The sequence below is a fragment of the Staurois parvus genome, unplaced genomic scaffold (assembly GCF_062004578.1).
Source record: "Staurois parvus isolate SC_StPar_1 unplaced genomic scaffold, SC_StPar_1.0 ptg000031l, whole genome shotgun sequence".
NCBI classification, from domain to species: Eukaryota; Metazoa; Chordata; class Amphibia; order Anura; family Ranidae; genus Staurois; species Staurois parvus.
The window spans coordinates 5,473,060-5,496,536 of NW_028317827.1; the positions used below are offsets into that span (position 1 = coordinate 5,473,060).

General features: G+C 41.8%; 1 protein-coding gene across 1 annotated transcript in view; it reads left to right on the plus strand.

The window, feature by feature from the left end:
* The first annotated feature begins 8,118 nt into the window (after positions 1-8,118).
* Positions 8,119-23,477, plus strand: part of UPP2 (uridine phosphorylase 2) — a 28,954-nt gene continuing 13,595 nt past the window's right edge. Inside the window, exons 1-3 of the mRNA XM_089659742.1 lie at positions 8,119-8,240; positions 14,819-14,936; positions 21,759-21,917. Of these exons, the coding sequence (XP_089515868.1) occupies positions 8,179-8,240; positions 14,819-14,936; positions 21,759-21,917 (339 nt within the window). The 5' untranslated portion in view covers positions 8,119-8,178. The remainder of the gene's footprint in view (positions 8,241-14,818; positions 14,937-21,758; positions 21,918-23,477) is intronic.

The following is a 23,477-nucleotide window of genomic DNA, read 5'->3' on the forward strand; positions in this document are numbered from 1 at the left end:
CTTCACAGCCGGGTGCCCACTGCGCATGCGTGAGTTGCGCTGCGCCTCCTAAATGGTCTGGCAGTCTTCTGGGACCTGTGAAGGTTCCCAGGAGACTATGGGGGGAAGGAGGGGGGCCGAACTTCCGGCTCACTTTGCTGCGAAGAAATGAGCTGGAAGTGGGAGCGGGTACCTGTCAAAACCAGGTACCCACTCACCCCCAAAAGGTGCCAGATATGCCAGTGGAGGGGAGGAGGAGCCAAATAAGTGGAGCTTCCACTTTTGGGTGGAACTCCTCTTTAAGTGACCAAGATGCTAATTTGCTGAATTCACAAGTCTGCATACAAGATGTCTCCATAGCTTACATTTATGGGGCCTGGAGTGGCTGGTAAATATAGTTTATATGCCCCAAGTGCAGTAAAAAGACAGAACCCATGTGGTCAGGCGTCCTTGCTTTGTCTCAATTTTGTACTTGTCAAATAGATTCTTTGCTATAAGCAAATTGTGTAAAAAGAAAAAAATACTGATCACTTCCCCAAAGTAGTACAATGTTACTATGGTAACATTGTACTAATTTGGTCATAGTAAAATATGAAAAAAAAATTAAAAAAATGTAATAAAAAATTAAAAATAATAAAAAAAAAACTATATATATATATTTTTTTTTTCATACTGTCACCAGTCAGTGTCCCTGTTCACCGCCATGCCAGTTATATGATGACGCTGTACTGCACTGGTGACAGTATGTAAAAAAAAAAATAGTGAAAATAATTTTTTTAATTTTTTCATTTTCCGAAAAATTATGACAAAAAATATACAACTTCAAAAAACTCGCCATTCCTCTTATGAAATACGTTCGACTGTCTACTCTGCAAAAAGGGGTCATTTGGGGGATATCTGTACTATTCTGACATTCTTGGGCCTCAAGAAATTAGATTGGCTGTCAGTACTTCAGGATTGATCAATATTCAGATCTATACCATAGTTTGTGAACTCTATAACTTTCCTACAAACTAAAAAATACATCCTAATTTGGGTTATTTTCACCAAAGACATGTAGCAAAATACATCTTGGCCTAAATTTATGAAGAACAATTATTTATTTGTAAACTTTTATAACAGAAACAAAGAAAAACGTGTTTTTTTTTCAAACTTTTTGGTCTTTTTTTGTTAATTTAGCAAAAAAGAAAGCTCTAGTTGTGTGAAGAAAATGATAAAATTTTAGTTTGGGTACAATGTATGACCGCGCAATTGTCATTCAAAGTGTGAGAGCGCTGAAACGTGAAAAATGGCCTGGGCAGGAAGGTGTAAAATTGCCCGGTATTGAAATGGTTAAATGCCACAAATGTAGCCCATCAGCAGCACCTCTAAAGCCTATCTGAAAAACTCTTCTTGTAAGTTATCACCCATATCCTGCCTAGAAGCTAGGATACACTATAGGTTGAGTGTTCCCCCAACAGAAGCAAAACCTGCTCATACACAGTGCTCTCCCCCTCCCCGTATAGCCATGACTGCGCTCATCCTGCTACTTTCCTGTGTGCAAAGTACAGCATGTCATTTCTACACTTTGTAGCCCTCTTTTGGCCCACCTCATAAAGTTGGGAGGTAAGGCATTTAGTGGGCACCACTAAAAAAGGGTCATATACTTTTTTCAATTTGTTGATGTGCATTGGTATGTAGGCAGGTTAGTATGACCCAGTGGCGTCCCAAGGCAGGTGTGGGGGGTGCGCGCCACACAGGGTGACACCAACCGCACGGAGTGACACCGGACCCGCTCCACAAAAAGTTAAGTTGTAAAGCAAGCTGACGATCCCCGCAAGATGGATCCGATCCATCCTGCGGGGATTGTCGGCTTTCTTTACAACTTACCTTTTCATGGAGAGGGTCCGGTGTCATCCCGTATAGTTGCATGCCGACGATCCCCACAGGATGGATCGGATCTGCAGATTGGGGAGCATAATGGATCGGACTATGATCCATTATACTCAATCCATAGATCTGAACCATGTTGTGGGGATCGTCGGCATGCAACCTATACGGGGTGACACCGAACCCTCTCCACGAATAGGTAAGTTATAAAGCAAAAAAGAAAGCCGACGATCCCCGCAGGATGGATCGGATCTGCGGTTTGATTATAATGGATCGGAGCCCCATCCACAGGGGAGGGGGTGTCACCAAGTGTTACCGCACTGGGTGACACCAGCCCTAGGGACGCCCCTGGTATGACCTCCCTACACATGCAGAGCTGTCACAACCATGATGTAGGAAGAGTAGAGGACAAGAGCAATGCACATTCCTCTTAGGCCTCCATACATGTCATCGGGTGGGCTGCTGTCCAGTTGGACACTGCCACCCGGATGATGCCTGCGGCCATCTTTAGTGAAGGCAGTGCTTTATAAAGCACTGGCTTACTACAGTTGGTGTGCTTATAGCTTGTAGCCAGGTCAGGGACAGGAACCTAAATGATAGGGAAAGTGAGTGTACCATTGGCAGAGGTTCCAAAGGAGAAGGGACAGCATAGGGACTGTCATCAGAACTACAATAGGGAACCTTTCTACTACTACAGGTGTGATTAACCTTTTGAAGAGCGAAGACCACTTAAATGATTTGGTAACTGGTCATAGGCCACAATGAAATGAAATGGTTCAAAATCTCAAATTATTTATTTTGAATAGCATAATAAACATATTCCTCCTGCAGATGCTGAATGCCAGCAGGAGGAAGGGGAGGAGAAGCTGGATTTCAGAAGTTGCAGGAGGAAAGTGTAAAGGATTGGTTCCTGTATATGCTGCCCCCGCTGCCCTTCCTGTCCCAAGTGTAAAACAGGATGTGACAGGGAGGCTGCATGGGCCCCCTGGAGCATGGGGCAGGGTTGCTACTGCGACCCCTGATGCTACATCAATGGTTGGGGGTGTGTGGTATAAACAATTATGGGGTTTTACCACCCCCCAAACCAAAATGTAAACAAGCCCTTACTGTTCTGAGCCTCCTGTAAGGCTGCTTTCACACTAATGCACCTGTGTTAGCTGCACTTTGCCATAGACTTCTTTTATATTTATTAGGTGTGGTGCACTTTCAGAAAGCACACCAAACCCACAGGATATAATAGAAGTCTATATCCCAGTGCAGCTAACCCGAAAAAAAAGCACTAGGTGCACTGAGCTACATCTGCAGATCAGTGTGAAAGCAGTCAAACGATTGTTAACCCTTTCATAGGTGTTAATATGCCCATTACAAAAGCACAGTGTACATTTTATTTAATACACTGACCTTCTTTTCCTCTTCCATCTTCTGCTGGTATGGCTCTCTAGGCTGCTAGAAAGGTCCCACTACAGAGGAAGCATCAGCCTATGGGGGTCCTCCTCCCTCTGTGATCGTCTGCTTCCTCTGCTGCTGGCACTGGCTCAATGCACTCTGATGCTCTGGGATGGCGAGTTAGAAAGCTCAGATCACGATCAATGGGTTTCAGACCTCAGGCATGTGCTTGCCTGGTTTGAGGTCAAGGGCCACATTAGAGGGCTCCAAAGGCCACATGTGGCCCGCAGTCCACAAGTTAAGCACCCCTGCGCTACTAGTTTTTTGCTGGACGTCGCTTTCCAACCGCCCTCTGTACCAGGTGCTGTTGGTCTCTGTGCATCGCTCTCTGCAAGTACTGTATACCCTTCTGTGAGTGTTCCTGCCAGTTCTAAGACACTGCATGGACGCTGTTACTGTATTTTGGGATTTTTGACAATACAATTTCTGCAATTTCAACCACTGTGTGTGCCGTTCCTTCCCTCCGGGGTGCCTATACCCAGACCCCCCTACATCCTACAGGCATTTATAATGCTTTGCACGCAGCAGATTGCTTCAGTATGGATGGGCCACAGGGGTTCTTGCGAAAATATCTGAAAGCGCAAAGAAAAAATACTGGTAGACAGGGTTCAGTGCGTGCAAAGAAGCCATTAGGTCAAGAGACCCAACCACTGCTGCTTCTCACTTACAAGCTGTGTGCACACATTGGGTTCTGTACATAACGTAGCACCATCTTTCTATACTGCAGATCTATATTTTCATCGTAGAAGACATTATATATACTAAATAAAGGGAATTCTATTCCATTTCATTAAATAAAGATAGAAGCCCAAAGGCTAGGCAGAACATCTAAAGGCTGAGTGTGAAATATCTGAGGATCCAGCTCTGATTCTCCATCAGGCCCTGTGGGCTGGAAATGCTGTCCATAGCAATCTGCTGGATTGTTCTGCTTCTAAACCACATTAAAAATGACATCTGCAATCTGACTGGTAGCCTTGAGCAATGCAGACACTTCTCATTGGGGTGTCATTGGGTAGTTTAAAACATTATTATTTAGGGCCCATTCACATCATTGCAGGGATTAGCACAGGAGTTTTATACTGCAAGTTAACATGTTATGTAATGGCAGACCATTTATTTAAATGGGCTACCAAAGGAACATATAACATTCGTTAGCACACTGCATTGCAACGCATATGAATGTGTGTCTGTCAGCAAAGTGCAATGGCACTGCATGGCACCAGTATATGTAATGTGTGTTGCTGCACTTCAACACACAAGCTCCCACAATGCATCAGTATGAATGGGCCATTAAGCATGTGTGCGTACCAGGGGTGGACTGACAACTCATGGGGCCCCCGGCCAATAGGGGATCATGGGGCCCCTGCGTCCTTGCCCACACTCAACCACTCCCAAAAAAGCCTATTAAGGTACCACAGGCATCTCATGGGGTCCCCTACTGACTCCGGGCCCTCGGGCAGTGCCTGAGTGTTCGATGGCCAGTCCGCCCCTGGTGCGTACCCAAACTACCCTGGACTTCACATCAACTCCAATACAGAAAAATGGCTTGCATTTAGGATGAACTAGAGATCAGTCTGGAACTGACTTGAGATATCAAAATATATCTATAACCAATCACTAAAATCTCATGCTAATTTAATATAGTACATATATAATATAGTATTTTTACATCTGCAGCTTTCAGCAATATCTGGTGATCCTGCCATAAAAGCCCTTGTTCAGGAACTTCATGTTATAGGGTGACAACTGTCTCCACCCTGTCGCATGCAATCCTGGCACTACAAGTAGCTGTGCCAGCAAACATTGCTCAGGCATGATCCTCCATTATCTGGAAGAGATCAACAGCACAGATATGGAGGAAAGGATGGAAAATGTGAAAGCGGTATTTAAAAAAAAAAAAAAGTTAATGATACATATATACCTGCATAATAAATGTTATATAGTTAGCGATTAATTCCACCTGAGTTAAAGTATGAACGTTCACCTTGTAAAACAACCTTTTCAGTTTAAATTAGAAATGAAAGGGAAAACATTTGTGTATAGATAAAAAAACGTTATAAATGCATTTTTTTCCTTTTATATAACTGATCGCATTCTCTCTGTTCTCAGCTGCATAAGTAGCTCAGAGAATTGGGGGAGGATAAACAGCAGGACACTAGTCTTCCCAGTGAATGGCTGTGCAGGGGGGGAGGCATGTCAGTACAAGTTTGATCATTAGAGGAGAGCAGGTTGAGTTCTCAGCACAGCAAGAAAACGGACCACGCTTTGCTCTCTTGCTTAGTGTGGTCAGTTTTTAAGGTAAGCAGAGAGACTGGCAGGATCAGCAGGGATTTCACTCTAAGGAAGCAATACAAAGAGAACAGGAAAAACTGACCACACTAAGCAGGAACAGTGTGGCCAGTTCTTTAGCTATGCTGGGAACTCAGCCTGCCTCTCCTCCAATGATCAGACTTCTGCTGACCAATCTCCCCCCTGCACAGCCATTCACTGGGAAGACCAGTGCACTGCTGCTTCTCGTCCCCCAGCTCTCTGAGATCCTTATGCAGCTGAGAACAGAGAGAATGTGGTCACTTGTAAAGAAGGGGAAAAAAGGTATTAAATCTTATATATATATATATATATATATACACACACACACACACATATTTTTTACCTTTTCATTTCTATTTTAAACTGAGCTGTTTTACAAGGTGAGGGTTCACATATACCTTTGTTAGAAGCAGAGCAAGACAATAGGTAATAGAATGAGAGAAGCAATCCCCACAGATACAAACAAAGCGCAGCTCCATGAGATCCCATTCAGAATTCAAACATTGCATCCACTTCTGTCAAAAATGTCACAAACTGATATTAAAGAACCACCCCCTGTACACAAGTGCTTTAAATAAATAAACATGTGGGGTGTATTGTATACATCTCCTCCCTTATCTCTCATGATAAAGATATTTGTGCCCCCCCCCCCTCCCATGGACAAAAGAGGACAATGACAGGAAAGCATAGCATCATGAAATGAAAACCTCTATCTTGCCTGGAAGATCATTTATTTCTGGTTATATAATCAGGATAAAAAAACTCTCAAGTCCATCTAGTCCAACCAATAGAAGAACATAAATAAATTTCCATGTACAGAACCTTATACCCCCAGCTGATCCAGCGGCCCACAGAAGTGATTGAGTGGCTGTTCCACTTGAATCACTTCTGCCATACAGGGAATTGCTGGCTGCAAATTTTGATACCGGGATGATGCCTGCAGCTGCAAGGTATACCCATTTCAACCCGAGGACGTCATATGACATCCTGCAGGCATGAAGTGGTTAAAAAATAAAACTCTTTCCTTCCATCTGAGTCGCAGACACTGAATACAGTCAGAGAGATGACACGTCATCTGAGCCCACCTTATAGAAGACCTTCATTAATAGAGCCAAGGACTGCTCAGCTACCAGCAACTGCTGAGACAATTCACATGTTGGTGAGGAGTAAATCATGTACAATATAATGTATATAGAGGAGTGAGAATGACTACACAGTCTCCCCCATCCTCAGGCTTCACAGTCTCCCCATCCTCAGGCTTCACAGTCCCCCCATCCTCAGGTTTCACAGCCCCCCTTCCATCCTCAGGCTTCACAGTCTCCTCCCATCCCCAGGCTTCACAGGTTCCCCCATCCTCAGGCTTCACAGCCCCCCTCCCATCCTCTGGGTTCTCAGGTTCCCCCCCATCATCAGACTTCACAGGTTCCCCCTCCACAGGCTTCACAGGTTCCCATATCCTCAGAATTCACAGGTCCCCCCATTCTCAGACTTAACAGGTCCTCCCATCCTCAGACTTCAAAGGCCCATATCCTCAGGCTTCACAGGTTCCCCCCATCCTCAGGCTTCACAGCCCCCATCCTCAAGCTTCACACATCCCCCCATCAGAGGCTTCATAGTTCCCCCTATCCTCAGACTTCACATCCCCCCAATCCTCAGGCTTCACAGCCCCCCATCCTCAGGCTTCACAGATGCCCCCCATCCTCAGGCTTCACAGGCCCACCATCCTCAGGTTTCACAGCCCCCATCCTCAGACTTCACAGATATCAGATATCATTTCTCTTCTCACCCTGCTACGATATGATTCCTCTTCTCACCCTGATATGATATGTTTCCTCTTCTCACCCTGATACGATATCATTCTTCTTCTCACCCTGATACGATATCATTACTCTTCTCACCCTGATATGATATAATTCCTCTTCTCACCCTGATATGATATGATTCCTCTTCTCACCCTGATATGATATAATTCCTCTTCTCACCCTGATATAACATTCCTCTTCTCATCCTGATATATCATTCCTCTTTTCACCCTCATGTATCATTTCTCTTCTTACCCTGATATGTCATCATTCCTCTTCTCACCCTGATATGATTTCATTCCCAGGAATGTCCTATGGGAGCAATAGAAATAAATGCTCTTCAGTGACCTCTAATGGCCATAAAGTAAACTGCACAGAAACAGAAAAAGACATTGAAAGTTATGGGTTCTAATAAAAAGAAGAATTGTGTTAAAATGGAATGTTATTGCTGACTTTCATTTATGATGTGGCTATTGTGATTATTATGTTTTATAGTTAATCAGTGACTCAAAGTTTTTCTTTCTGCCCAACCTAGGAATCCTAACCCTTCAAAGAAGGACTAATCAATAACCAGGGGGTTAGTTAAACAATCAGAGACAACGCCTCCACCTTCCCAGCCAACCAGAAGCCCTGTTGAGACATAGCCCATGTGATATCACCTTCCCTTATTAAGATGCCCTGGCAGATGATGTCAGAGTATTGTTAAGTGCTGGCGGTGCAGGATTTGGGAAAAGACTCTATAGAGAAGCAAAGGCAGCGCTGGAGATAAGTGATGGCTCCAATCATAGCCGATAACAGCCCTTCCAAGTTGGCTGAGAGGGACAGTTATGAAAAGTAAGTGTGCAGGAAATTCAGGGACTATAGAAGAAATATGTACTGGATTAGATGAATCTATGTAGAAAAGTGTGGGGTTTATTTACTAAAGCTGAAGAGTGCAAAATTGGAATCACTCCTGCATAGAAACCAATCAGCTTCCAGCTTTTACACTAGGTTCACATCTGTATGGGTGGACCCGCGCGAAAATCCGTGCAGCCGCACCACCCACACAGAGAAATGCGGACCCGCGGGCAGGTGCCATTAGTTCTAATGGCATGCTATCCGCACTGGAAAACGTAACCGTACTGGGAACCGAGGTTCCTGTGCGGGCTGCATTTCCTTCTTTCCTGCATGGCTTGGAAGTCCATTCAAATGAATGGGCTCTCGTGCCCGTGCAGAACGCAGTCCACACGGCTGCATATATGTGAACCGGGGGTTATTGCCAAAGCTTAATTGAACAAGCTGAAGTTAGAAGCTGATTGGTTCCTATACAGAAGTGAACCTGATTTTGCACACTCCAGCTTTAGTAAATAAACCCGTCTGTCCTATGCAGTCCTCTGATTATATGGTAGTAGTTGATTACAGGGGCGGACTGACCATTTGGAAACACGGGCACTGCCAGAGGGCCCGAGGTCAGTAGCGGGCCCCATGAGATGGTACCCCTGGTACCTTTTTTTTTTCATAGGCTTTTTTGAGTTTGAGCAAGGACACAGGCCCCACGATTCTCTATTGCCTGGGGGCCCCATGAGTTGTCAGTCCGCCCCTGGCTGATTATCTGTCTCTGTCCTTGTCTTCCAATGAGAGATGTGCAAAACAGAACCGTTTGCTGAATTTCAGATTCGTTAAGTAAATGTTTTTTGTCTTAAGTTAGAATGAGTCATTTTTCAGAATTCGTTTTTGTATATTTGAACTTGTTTTCATATATTCGTTATTCCAAAACGATTTGTATTTTCAGAAGGTATTTCAGAAAATTGACTATATTCATTTTAAGGCAATTACTTATTACTGAGTCATTCCTGCTAGTCCAACCCACAAAGAGCAATGAAATGAGTGGCTTGGATAATACTGACTGGAGTTGCTCGCAACTGAAAGTAACAAATGGAACTAAATTGACTTTGGATTCATTCGTTATGTTATGATTTGGAGATTTTGATGGATCCAACCCAAACACAATAGGTAGGAATAATCTGTTTTTCACTTCTATACCTTACTGCATGGGTACTGAATTAAAAATCACAGGGGTCCAGTGAGGAATATTTTCTTCCAGCAGAGGTCCGAGTGTCATGTTGGTGCTATGACTCAGATCCTTCACATCAATTTACCGTGCAAATCACAAAAAGAGTGTGCGGATAATGGCTGCGTGTCTGTGGCCATTACTGTGCTCTAATGCCCGCCCTCAATAAAATTACAAAGCCTAATATAATACAATTTTATATATAATTGTATTATGTTTGACTTTTTTTAGGTTTATTGAGGGTGAAGCGCTGAAGCAGAGTAATGGCCACAGAGACAGAGCCATTATCCACACACTTTTTTTTTTTTCTTTTTTCTATCGGCAAAACTTCAATAACCCTATTTTTGGACAATAATTTTTGTCAGCCGATATATAAGTGCAGCACTATTTATTGCAATATGTTTCTATTTCATATGTAGTGGTTTTTTTTTGTTTTTTTTTTTAGAACAATGAAAAACGTTAATGCAAAAAGAATCAGCTAATTATCCTAGAGTCAAAGACTACCATGCCACTCTCATCCGAATAAACATCCAAATCAACTCAGATCGTTCGTTACTTTGTTACATTATTTTGGATCCTTCAAACATTAAGAAAAGGCCCAAACTATTGCATTGTGTCATCCGACGGAATATGAATGAATTTGTTTTTTCATTATTTCGGATTCATTGAAATTTGTTACTATTGTGATTCGTAGATTTGGTTACATTCGAATCTGTGAGTAACACATTTCATCTAAATTTTAATTTTTAACAAAACGAATCGCACATTTCTACTTCCATCACGCTGGAAGTGGATTATGTCTGTATCATTCATACACATACATCTCATACTGAAACTTTTCCACTATCCTATCACTTTTGAAGTAGGAAGGGCAACAGCCAATTAGCAAAGCATTGATCTATTCTAAACCAATGACTATTAACATCGGATTGTTATAGCGTACTTTTTATTGTTCATTATGGGGTGGCCAGACATTATCCATTATTTGACTTTTTGACCCAACGCTTTAATTTCTTTGTGACAATGAAATAATAGATCAACAATTAACTGCACTATAACAAAGAATCAAACAAAGGGTCAGTCTACAACGTCCGCTTTTAGTGGAAAGTTTTTTTTTTTATAGGTTTGGATAGAGTTGAGACCTATTAGGACCCGTTTGTTTTTGGTTTTTTTTTTTGTTTTTTTGTATTGCTATCTGGTTATCATCAGAACAAAAGGTTAACTTTTGCAATGGGGACACTAGTTCTGATGCCAACCAGGGTTTCCCACATTTTTGCAGGTTTTTATTCTCTCACTTCATGTTATGGTTATAGGACAGGAAATGAAGGCAAATATGTCCAAGAGGACATAGCAAAAAAATCTTAGAAATTACAATCCACCTGTTCTCTATCCAAATTGGGGGGGGGGAGTTTGAAGCATACTTAAACCCTAAAACGAAAATTGATTGAATTGCAGTTTACAGGTTCTTAGACGTGGTGGGTGCATTCGTTTTTTTGTTTTTTTTTATGTCTTTTTTTTTTTTTACACTTTTCATCTGGAAATTCTGTCATTAACTTCCTTTCCTAGGGTGACAACTGTCCGGAGCAGCATTTTCACCTTGGGATAGAGTGTATTAGGACTACATAACATCTCCCTCTCTTCTCTGTAAAGGGGGGGTGTTTTGTAGTGTTTGGCGATAGCAGGGAGCTATACAAACTGATAACAGTCCAGAGGCAGAGAGCTCAGGAAGATTTCTGGTTAGATGAACAGCCACGTATCGAACAGATATAATAAAACACTTTCAATGACATACTGAACTAAGCAAAAGGGAGCAAATAAGAGACATTTATTGCTAAGTTTACATACACTTTAAATCACCTGGCACTATCTTTGATCTCTTGGGAAATCTAATGGTGGCCATACGCAGAACAATTTTATATATAATTGTATTGCTGATCAATTTACTGTCCGGGAGAAAAATACGCTGGAAGAGCATAATGATCGGTCAATGCATCATATACCTAACGATCCTAGCCAACAATCTATTTTCCCATGATTGGCTTTTCTGTCCTGACCGATCTGACGGTTTCAATTAAATCAACTGCTTTTGCTCAAATGCACTGTATGCATCTCTTCGATAATTCATAGACTTGATATTGCCCAATTCTGTAAAGAAATGTTTGCTCAGATCAGTATGTGTATGGCCACCATTGTTGCTCATTTAGATTTAAGTGTGTGCATTTTTTTTTTTTTTTTTTTTTTTTTAATAGCACTAGGCAGGAGCGTTGACATGCGTCAGCATGAATTTTCTTTGTGTGTTGATATAAATTATTTCTTTCTGCATTTCCAGTGCTTATTTGAAGTTAGGATTTGGAGAGGATAGAGTTAATGGCCTCTAACCAAGGTTTGTTAATACCTATTGCCAACGCATGAAAGCATATCTTACTTTGATCTTTTGATGTGTTGCTATTGTCTTTTATGTGCCTCCCAATGTGCTATTGCACAGAAAAATGTGGCATATTTTTCAAAATGCACTGCACCACAGCATAGAAGTGCAAGCAGGCACTATATATATCATGAGGAAATGGGACACAAACTTTTAAGTGTGTTTCCAAACATGCATGAAAATGCAAAAAATAAATGGGCTCTGAGATCTTTCATCTTAGAGTTAGGAGGAGTCCAGACCAGCCCACCCGCTAAAACGCATGTGACCTAATGTGCATTGTGTAAGGGCTGTGAAGAATAGCACATTGCGTTATTTCAATGTATTCGTTTTTCTTGATCTATGCAGATCAAAGCAGCTCAATGGACAATCCCACTTAAGCTGCCATAGATGGAATTATTTTTTTTTTCCTGCAACCACAGGTTGCGGTAAAGGAAATTGCTTGATTACCCAATCAGCACAGACCGTGTTGATGGGGAAATCCCGATGGGGGAGCAGTTCCCGCCAGAAGAACACAGTGATCACTGTTAGCAGATAAAAATAGCAGCCTAGCAATAATCGCATATAAAATTTGACAGGTTGGTTGTACCCAAATTGATCGCTCAACTTGGGTACATTCAGCCTGCCCATACATGGTTCGAATCTTGGCCAGTCCCTGCTGAACTGGTCGAGATTTGAACCATCTATGGCCAGATTTAGGTCCATCAATAAATATCTAGCGCAAGGGCCTGCCTGATTGGGTACAAATTGATTGGATATGTCCTCCTATTACATAGTTTTGGTTAATGTAAGGTTGATTGTAAAGAGACTGTAACGTGTATGTTGGACTTTAGGCAATCCATACCTATACCTGGGTCCCTCATCCACACATTCAAGATTGATAGTGGATTCTTTGCGCTGAGCTATTGTATTCTGACAGGACATTTCCCCACCGTCAGAATACACTGATCAGAGCTGCAGTCTATAGCCTCCGGTGCTGATAGAGTGGGGAAAATCCGACAGGCTGGTTGTGCAGAAGTCGATCCGTAGATTAACTTCTGTACAAATGCAGTGCCCCTACATGGATTGCAAATCCCTGTGGAACCAGTCAAATTTCGATCCATGTATGGGCACTGTGGTTGTGCAGAAGTCAATCTACTGAACGACTTATGTACATCCACACTGTCATATTTTCCCCACTCGATCATCCAGGACAGCTTTTGTCCCTGGCTTTTTATATATCTTGGTTACTTTAACTGGGATATCTCCAAGCCATAATTCCTGACTCTGCTCTTTTCCACCTGGGAGCTTTAAGTGTTTCAGACAACATTTGTTTCCAGCACCTCATTTTGTATTCTCCATAATATACAATAAATAATCCAGCAGGGAGGAGGCCTCTCATAATGACCACAACAGGCGTGTGAACCCAGGATTCCAGTGCAAAGATCTGTAAAAGAAAATTCCTACATTATGTGTGGCCACCAAAATAGGAATAGAGGCAATGGGGACATTAGTTCTGGTGACGATCAGAAATTTCACTGTGGAGAGATTTTTTCACTTCCTGTTTTGACTATGGGACAGGAAGTGAAGGGAAATCCAAACGTGGACTGTGCTGTGTACAGGATCTCACATACACTATATTGCTAATAGTATTGGGCCTCCCAGTCTTAGTCCGTAGAGGTCACTATTGAGTTGGCCCCGCCCTTTGCAGCTATAACAGCTTCAATTCTTCTGGGAGGGCTGTCCACTAGGTTTAGGAGTGTCTATGGGAAGGTTTGACCGTTCTTCCAGAAGCTCATTTGTGAGGTCAGGCACTGATGTCGGACGAAAACACAGGAGGTTGTCCGCTCGGCATGGGCACCATTTAGTTAATGCTTTACATTTTCTGAATGAATGCAAAACATTCTCTGATTGGATGAGGTGGAGATGCAGGGCAGTGATGTCACGCTCTCCACCTTGTCCAATCAGAGAATGAATTTGAGAAAACATTAAATGCGTTGGTGCGATGCAGTGCCATTAATTTAAATGGAATCCCAAAATACTTTGGCTGGATTATGTGCAGTGCACTACCAAAAAATGGCGCATGCCTCGCATTTTTGTGGTAGTGTACTACAACGCATTTCCATCAGCAAGGTGTGTTTGGGTTGCCATTCAAGTAAATGTGTGTTGATGTACGTTTGTGGTAAAGCTCGCTGTAACACTGTTACTGCAACATGATGTGCAGCCACTGGTGTCAACATGCTCCTACTTAGTTACATATAGTTGGTACAGTTAAATAAAGACACCAGTCCATCCTGTTCAACCTCTGTGGGTGTGTGTGCAAATTTATGTCTCTACTACCTTCCATATTGCTGTATATTGTGTTCAATAAGAAGCCATCTAGGAAGTTTTTTAAATTGGCGCCACTTCCCAATGACACCACTGATTGTGGAAGGGAGTTCCACATCCTTGCCGGTCTAACAGTAAAAACCCCCTTACACAGTTTAAGGTTAAAATGCTTATTGTCCAACTTCAACGAATGGTCACGTGTCTTCCTGAGTGACCTGAGACTGAATAGTTTCCTTCCAATGCTGGAATCACCATTTAGATATTTGAAGATTTACTATGAAGCAGGGGCAGACTGACAGCTCATGGGGCCCCTGGGAAATAGGGGATCATGGGGCCCCTGTGTTCTTGCCCAAACTCAAAAAAGCCTATGAAAAGGGTACCAGGGGCATCTCATGGGGCCCCCTACTGACCCCGGGCCCTCGGGCAGTGCCTGAGTTTCCAAATGGTCAGTCCGCCCCTGCTATGAAGATTTAGTAAATCAGTATAGGTTCTATGGACAGTTAATAAAAATGGCTTTCTAAAATCTGCATATTCTGAGTTTTAGTTTAACAATGCTTTCTAGAACTTTGGATTCTATTTTACAAGATTTGACATTTTATGTTTTGACTTTCTTTTGTATTTATTTACTGACAGCAGTGGATTTGTACATGTTAAAAACCCCCATCTAGACCTATTACCTGAGGACATCCTCTACCACTTCGACTTGGGAACAAAGACCCATGACCTACCCTCTATGTTTGGAGATGTTAAGGTAAACCATCCATTAACAGCATATATTTGGCTTAGTCTGGTGAACAACAAACTTTGGTAAATTCTGAGATTTTCAGCTAAAATTAAAATTTCCCTATTTTTTCTAACTAGATTGTGCCAGAACATAGTGTTGCACCCTTCTGCAGCACACCTCATGTAATAGGGACCTGGCACTATAGTTACAGATTACATTGGCAGTGCCTCTTGGTGAAATTTGGCATTGCTGCTTACCTTTTTATTATATATATATATATATATATATATATATATATATATATATATAAATGCATATATGAGCTACCATTGATGGTCAGGGCTATCACCTTGCTGAATGTAGATGCATGGCTGTTATGACCCATTAACTGCACTACTTCTTTAATCACTGAAACAAGTATGTAGTTCAGGAAAGTTGAGAAGGCATAAATCATCTCTATTGGACCATCACTATGATGGGCTGATTCTCTGATCAGTAGTACAGAGCAGGACGTGAAAGGGGGTATGGCCACATTTCTGAACCAGGAGGCTGGTCAATATTTGCATACCACAGTATTCCTAGAATTGTGGTCAGCAGGACACTTAGCAGCAGGACTGATGCCCCAAAGTGCCTTCTGTGTAGTAGTGGAGACCGCTTTGAACCTCTGTCACTTCAGATTAAGGGGTGTGTTTTTCCTATAAATGCCTAACCTGACTGCAAGGAATGTCTAAAATGACCACATGTAACCCACCAGATCACTCTTGGAGGAGCTCAGCTATGAGGAAAGATTAGAGGAAACTGAATTTATTCTCTTGAGAAGAGGAGATTAAGGGGGGATATGATCAACATGTATTAATACATCAGGGGTTCATATAGTGAACTCGGTGTACAGCTATTCACCCTGAGGTCATCATAGAGGACAAGGGGGCACTCTTTACGTCTGGAGGAAAAGAAATGTAATCTCCAAATACGGAAAGATTTCTTCACAGTAAGAGCTGTGAAAATGTGGAATAGACTCCCTCAAGAGTTGGTTCTGGCCAGCTCAGTGGATTGCTTTAAAGTCCTGGATTTTCATGGGCACACAGAATATAACTGGATACTAACATTTATAGGTAAAGTTGATCCAGGGAATATCTGATTGCGCCTCAGGGGATCAGGAAGGAATGTATTTTTTTTGTTTTTTGTTTTTTTTTGTTTATTCCCTGCAAAAGCAAATTGGTTCATGCTTTGCTAGGGTTTTTTTTTTTTTTTTTTTTTACCAGACCAACTATGTAACCAACTAGACTAACTATGTAACTTTTCCCACTCTAAATGAACAGATCAGCAAAGAGTCATGTGACATAGTCCTTATGACTGTGGAGTAGAAAAAAATGTATTTCTGTGGTCACTTAATTAAAAATGTAATTGTCCTTTTTTTAGTTAGGTGGGTTCATGCTTTAACTCAAGTTTAAAAGATATGTAAACCCTAACAGTGAGGGTCTCTTATTTGCTTATTAATGTTAAACATACCTAGGAATGCATTTTGATATACCTTTTCCAGAAGGGTAAAAATACCTCTTGATCATGCCAAGTGTTGTTGGGAAGTGTATTAGTAATACACAACATCTCCTGTCTATGGTATGAAGATGAGCAGGGAGATCCTGTCTTAAGGTGACAATACTACTCTCCATATAGTACAGTGAGTGAACATTGTCACCCTAGAACAGGAAGTGTTTTTCACTGGCTGGATCACCCGGTGAAAATGGAGGAAAAAAACCTTAAAACAGAAAACTAACAGAGCCACCACATCTAAGGACTGGTAGGATGCAATATATAAAATTTTTGCTCTTGGGCTTATATATATTTTAACACAGATCAAGTATGTGCCATACCTGTGGGATCCCTCTGGAAGCTAGAAATCACCGCAACAGTGATTTCCACTAGGTTCCATGCCAAGCAGCTGCCCTGCTACATTGTGAATATAGGAGGTGCTTGCTTGGCACCGTCTAGCACCATTCAGGGAATGCTTAGCATTTTTCTCAATGAATGCAAAGCACTCTCTGATTGCACACGGTGAAAATGCCAAGGGTGACAATACGATCTCCAACTCATCCAATAACCAAATTATTTGAATTCATTGAAGTACAGAGTGTACTCTAAATGGTGGCTGTGTTGAGCGAGTGACCTGTGTCCAAAAGGCAGCACGGCAGCCACTTGGCATGGGAACCTGAAGCTAGTAGTGATCACTGCAGCAGCGGTGCCTACAGCTGTGATCTCCACTTGCACGGGATCCCACAGGTATGATACATACATACATACTAACAATGATCCAAGCTGGACCAATGCAACTATGTAAAAATATCGACACCTGGAATTCTTTTCAGATGCCTACAATTTAGCAGTTTCTGCTGACAATTTGTTGTCTCACACATCTCCAAATTCATTCTTGTTTCCTGCCGAGAATTCTCAGGAGCTGTAGTAGAAAATAGTCATTTATCTTGCCTGTGTACTCCAGACTTTAATAAATATGATATAGCAGAGCGCTGAGGAGTGACTTCATTACTCAGCATTTTATTCCTGCATACAGAACTTTTGTAACCCTAATGTACACAATTTGCATTATTCAGGGGAATACAATAAAGAGAACAGCACGCAGGCTGCACACTTTGCACCCATATATCACATTCTGTTTATTCCCAATACAGTTGGACTGATTATTCATAACTAGTGTGAATGTTCTGTTACAGCGCCAGGAGACACCAGGCATCGCTCAGGCTGGGATAGTATCTCTTCATTCTGTCAGTGACCCCTCTAATCCAGGACATTGTCCTTCCTGGAAAACTTTGAATCACTGAGAAATGATCTTGTCACAGTAGGAGATTAAAGTAATTGTGTAGCGATAGTAAAAATAAAAAATGGTGCTTATGGTGTAGCATGTGCAGTTTCAGGTGCTGGAATGTGATGGGTGATTTTTTTTTTTTAATTTTTTTTTTTTTTCTTTTTCAGAACACCTCATCCTCTGCAAATTCAAGCGGCGCTCCAATGTACAAATACTGACCAATTCCTCTGGCCAGCCAGCCAGTCTGTCCAGCTCCTTCCACCCCTCAGTCCCGCTGTTTGTCCATCTCTGTGATGGATGGCCTCACCAATAAGTAGTGAGCCTCTGGAGGCTGCAGTGGATAAGCAGTGTTGGCCATCAAGAGGTTTCAGGAAATAAAGGGACGAATACAAGCCCTGTTCCTGATATCTTAAACCTTTCCTGCTGGCCTGCATCTATGGGGCAGCTTGGAGTGGGCCTATTTTGCATCAAGAGCACTGTGACAACCCCTGGTCACAGAGTGACAATTGGGAGCTGGCAGCACAGGCTCCTGGTCACGTGGTCATTCAAAGGCCAATCATAGTGGCCAGAGCAAAATGCAAATTTTTTTTTTTTTATTAGTTCTAGTATGGGTACAAACATCAAAAAATACATACATGTGATATTTTCATTCATGGCAGAAGTAGAATTTATTTTGGGTTGTTTCTTTGCTGGTGGGTCATGGTGATGGCAAGAAATATACAACTAGTTAAAAACTACTTTTTACTATTTTGGGCTAGTTTTTCTTTGATAAGGGAACAAAAATAAGGAGGTATCCATTTACCACCATATAAGTGTTTGATTTGTCCTGAGAAAAAAAAACAAGGAATAATTCACCTGGAAACACTAAGGGAACTACAGTATGCATACAAAATTGCTGTGTAAATGGTTCAAGTACATATGCAACGGTTTATAAATTGCTAAGTGAATGCCTCAAGCATTTGCACAGCTGTCAGAAAATAAACAGACAATATGGTGATTATTCATATTATTGTCAGCTCTATCTAGTGTCCATAATGTCATGTTTTCCTGGAAATACCCCATGACCACTAGATGGAGCTGAAGTTCATAGGAAATAAACATATATGGCACCATTTTGAGCTCATTCCTGTCAGCTGTGCTAATGCTTGAGGCATTAACACAACAATTGTTTGAAAAATAGTTCCCTTTGTATATAGTCGCAAAGAAATGTACAGTTGTTACTAATACATGTTGGGCTGGGCTGGGTTAACATGTTAAGGTTTGTTTTTTACCTTTTTGCATTAAGGAGTGAAACTAAGGGTTTGATTTACTAAAGGCAAATGGACTGTACACTGCAGTTGCACTCTGCAAGGGCATTTACTCCAGAGCTTACTAAATGAGGGGAAGCTATGCTGACTTCCATCATCCAATCATGTGCATGCAAAAATTATTTTCCTTGCACGTGATTGTGTATTCTCTGCAAAGTAAAGCTTTACCTCATTTACTAAGCTCTGGAGCAAACGCCCTCGCAGAGAGCAATTGCACTTGCAAACTGCACAGTCTATTTGCCTTTAGTAAATCAATCCCTAAATCTGCTGTAAACCTGAGCAGTTCAAACTGAGTATGACAAGCAGCGGTTACAGTCAGTGAAATCACATGTCAAAGTAATTGTTAGAAGATAGACATCTACACTATCTTTTTATATTCTTTAGGTTTCTAGTGACCAAAATGACTATTTCAAGGGCATGGAAATCTCCCATGGTTGACCTAGCCGCAATAAAAAATAAATGCAATGGATAATGCTACCAGAGAAAATAGCCAGCCTTCTCAAAGACAAACTAAGTTTGAATAAATTTGGACTCAGCAATGTATTTGGCGTTACTTGTAGTCACACAGCACAAGCTGGTCGGGACTGGGGCCAAAGAGGGAGTGAATCCATCTTCTTGCCCTCCCTTCCCCTTCCTTTCTTTCACTCTGCTTTGCTGTTCTGCTCATCCCTTTCTTCTGACTTTTCTTGAATCTTGCCTTTTTTTTTTTTTTTTTGGTTAAGGTGTAGATATTTTTAGGCCAGCATCGAGTACTCAATAGCATTATGACAAAGGTTTCTGTTGAGGACACTAAGCATTCCTGTTACAATGGTAACCAAGGGTTGGACTAGGTCCACTTGGCATCGAATTAACTGAGAATTAGGTTTCATAATAGTCTTAATGAATCTTCTGTCCTGTAGATGTCTAAATGCTATTGTGTCTTTATGGAAAGTATTATTTTGCTGTGTCTAGTTGCCCTTCTGTTTTTTTCATTTTCAAATATTTTATACTCTGTTATGTATTGAATTTACTGCCAGCTGGCTGGTTTATGGAAAAATGTTTCTTTACTTGAAAAACGATAGAAAAATATAAACGGAAATCTATAAGGATGCTGATCACTTTACACCACCAATGGGGTGATCAGTAGGTGAAAGGGGGTGGAGCCAAGTTTAACATTTACAGAAAAAGTCAAGATTTGATTATAATTTGTTCCTATCTCTGCATCTACTGATTGTTATGGGGTTATTGGTGGACCCTGGTTTGGGTGAAATATAACTCAGTGATGAGGTTCCTAAGCTGTAATGTACACAAGGCCATTTTTAAGAATGGTTGAGCCCAGGACAAATATCTCATGGGTGGGTTGGCTTGCCCCCTTTCCCCTTTTTTTTTTTTTTTTCTTTACCATCCCAGAAACAGAGCCGATGTTCCCAACACTCTGTGACCAGTAAGTCTCATTATTGCAACAGGACAAACTTTCCATGCACCTTGGTACCATCGTTTTGTGATTTTTTTGCATAAGGCATGGCTGATGGTTTTGGCCACAGATCCATGGTTCACTGTGCCTATAAGTCCAGCTACTAGTCTCTGTAATCAGTGCAACAGGATTTTTGGCGATTACAATGGACAGCAAAACGTTTGTGTGGCACAACCAGCTTTGCCCTTTGAATCCAGCACTGTCGAAGGCTCTTTTGGTGCCCACCCATAACAACATGTTTGTCCTGGGCTCAACCATTTCCTAAAATGCCCCTGTACACATACTCACGTCTGATAAAATGGGCCTGCACAGAAAGTGTGTTACAATGATTGAGAGATATTACTGATTTATGTTTCAGTCAGTCCAGGGTCTACCCATTAACCAGTGTTTTTTAATCAAGGTGCCATTAACACAGGACCCAGTTTGCCCTGGATTAGAGTCATGAGTTGTCATGGTGTGAACAGAGCAGCCTCCAGCACCAAAATAACCAATAATCATCTAGGGTCATGACGAATGGTTTCACTCCTTTCTATAGTGACAGTGGCTGGTTTGCCCTCAACTGTTATCCAGGGCAGGCAGCATTCAGGGCCACCCACAGCTTTTAGGAAAAGATGGAAGTCTGCCTCCTCCACCTCCTGCTCACATGCCGCTGGAAGCAAAAGGTAGTGATGTGAACAAGGGACTGTTTGATTTGGGGGGGGGGGAATCTGATCTGATGGAAAGACTCAGGTATAGGGGTATTCTGATGTGATGGGGTTCTCATGTATAGGGGTGACTCTGAAGGGAAGGGGGAACCTCTGTTGTAAAGGAGGGACTTTGATGTAAAGTGGGGCTGTAATCTAAAGGGGGAACCAATGATGTGAAGAGATTTGGATCTGAAGTTAATTTCATCAAGTCGGTTGTGTGCATTCTCCCCGGCTCAAGTTTCCTGTTGATGTAACATTTACATTTTTTTTTTTTTTTTTACACTTTTTTCTAGGGTGCCTTTAAGATTAAACAATCAGTAGATCCAAAGATAAAGGTGCAAATGCTAATTAAATCTTGACTTTTCCTGTTAGTCAAGCTTGGCCCCAAATCCTTCCAACTCTACACTCCCAAAGAATGGAGATTTGCTAAGCTTCTGTGATTTGCAGTTGCAATGGTTGGTTGTATTCAATGATTTCACCAGCTTCTCATTATTTCAACCATATCTCACTTTATAATGAGCCTTTCTAATGGTGTCTTCCTGTGTGTAGGCGTTAAGCAGTTGAACCTCTGGTGTTTCTTTGCAGTTTGTCTGTGTCGGTGGCAGTCCAAACAGAATGAGAGATTTTGCAAGATTCATGCACAAGGAGTTGGGCCTGGAAGGAGATGGGTATAACATTGCAGATATATGTGCTGGGACCGACAGATACAGCATGTACAAAACGGGACCCGTGCTTTCTATAAGTGTGAGTCTTTTATACAACTCGGCAGCAATCACTAACTACTAACTCATTCTTCGTATCCTATTATTCATATCAAGATTATCACATCATATTGTCAGATTTCAAGAACTCCAGTCAAAACACGTCAGTAATACAGACTTGAAAACAGTATAGCTGTGTCCGCTTTTATGTTTCGGGATGTATTGTTGGAATAAGAGAATAAAAAATAGTCTAAAGATTTGGAACCGTAGCAATCTGCAGCATTCAACTTCTCTTGGATCCTGACAGTAGCCATTGTCCACAATGCAAATTAAATCCGCACTGACTTCTCCTCAGTCCTTGCAGGAGTTGCGTTCAGGCCCCCTGACTTGCAGTAGTCATAGCAGCTATTCCTGCAGATTACAGTCATGTAGAAATGAACTTGGATTGCACGCAACCTGAGGTTAAGCTTACTGATGGTTTTTACACTTACTGGTGTTCTAATTTAAAGGGTCAGTCCATCCAAAAATGATATTCTGGTTCCTAGTAGATGCTGGTGAGTTAAGCTGACCATCTATGGATCAAATCTCAGCTGGTTCAGCGGGGACCAGCTGAGATTTGATCCATCTATGGCAGGCTGATTGTACCCAAATCGATCCATCGATCGACTTGGATACAACTAACTTGTCTGATTTTTAGCATGCGAATACTGCAATCCGCTATAGCAGTGAGCAGTAATCATTGTGTTCTGCTGGAAGGGAAGACTCCCTGTTGGCAGAACACAATAGTCATAGGAGGCATCAAGTGATTTTCTTTCCTTCCACCCGTGGTGGGAGGAAAGAAAATCTATTCATCTATGGCTTGCCTTAGAATAAAAATCAGTTCATATTATCTCTGACTAGGTAAACCATTTGACAGTCTCTTATATCTTATAACAACTCATTGCATGGTGAGATCTTTGTGCCTGGATTCTTGGGTGTGAACATCTAATGTGGCTGTTGTGGACGGTATTTTTTTATATTACTTTAAAGTAAAACACAAGGGAGGGCCTGGAACACACAGAGGTGGGCAAGAAAAATCCAAGATTGCTGCTGGGCAGCAACAGAATCTGAAATTAGAGCAAGATGTATCTATTGAGTATATGCAAGGTGTATAAGAAGCCAGGGGCTGACTCGGTTCACCATGCCCCACCTACAACTAAAACAACACTTTTACATTGACTAGCCCACAAGGGCAGATGGGTGTATTGGACCATATAACATAGCCATGGGTGTTGTGTACAGCTACCTGTACAAAAGAATTACGGGACAGGGCTATGCATGAGTATATACTGGGGCCTGCATAAATCTCTGCATGGGAGTAGAATCCCAAATGCAGACCGCCCCCTTAGGGGTCTAAACCCATAGGCATGCCTGTGTTGATGCAAGTGCTTTACAAGTCTGTACATTCGCATACAATTTTTTATTCTGCAATTCATTTGTTCAGACAGCTGTAAACACCTGGGACCCCCTGGTGCCAAAATAACAAGGTAGTTTACATTATATGGCCCAATAAACTCATGTGCATGAGCCCTACAGGATATGTGTACTTTCATACAAAAGGACA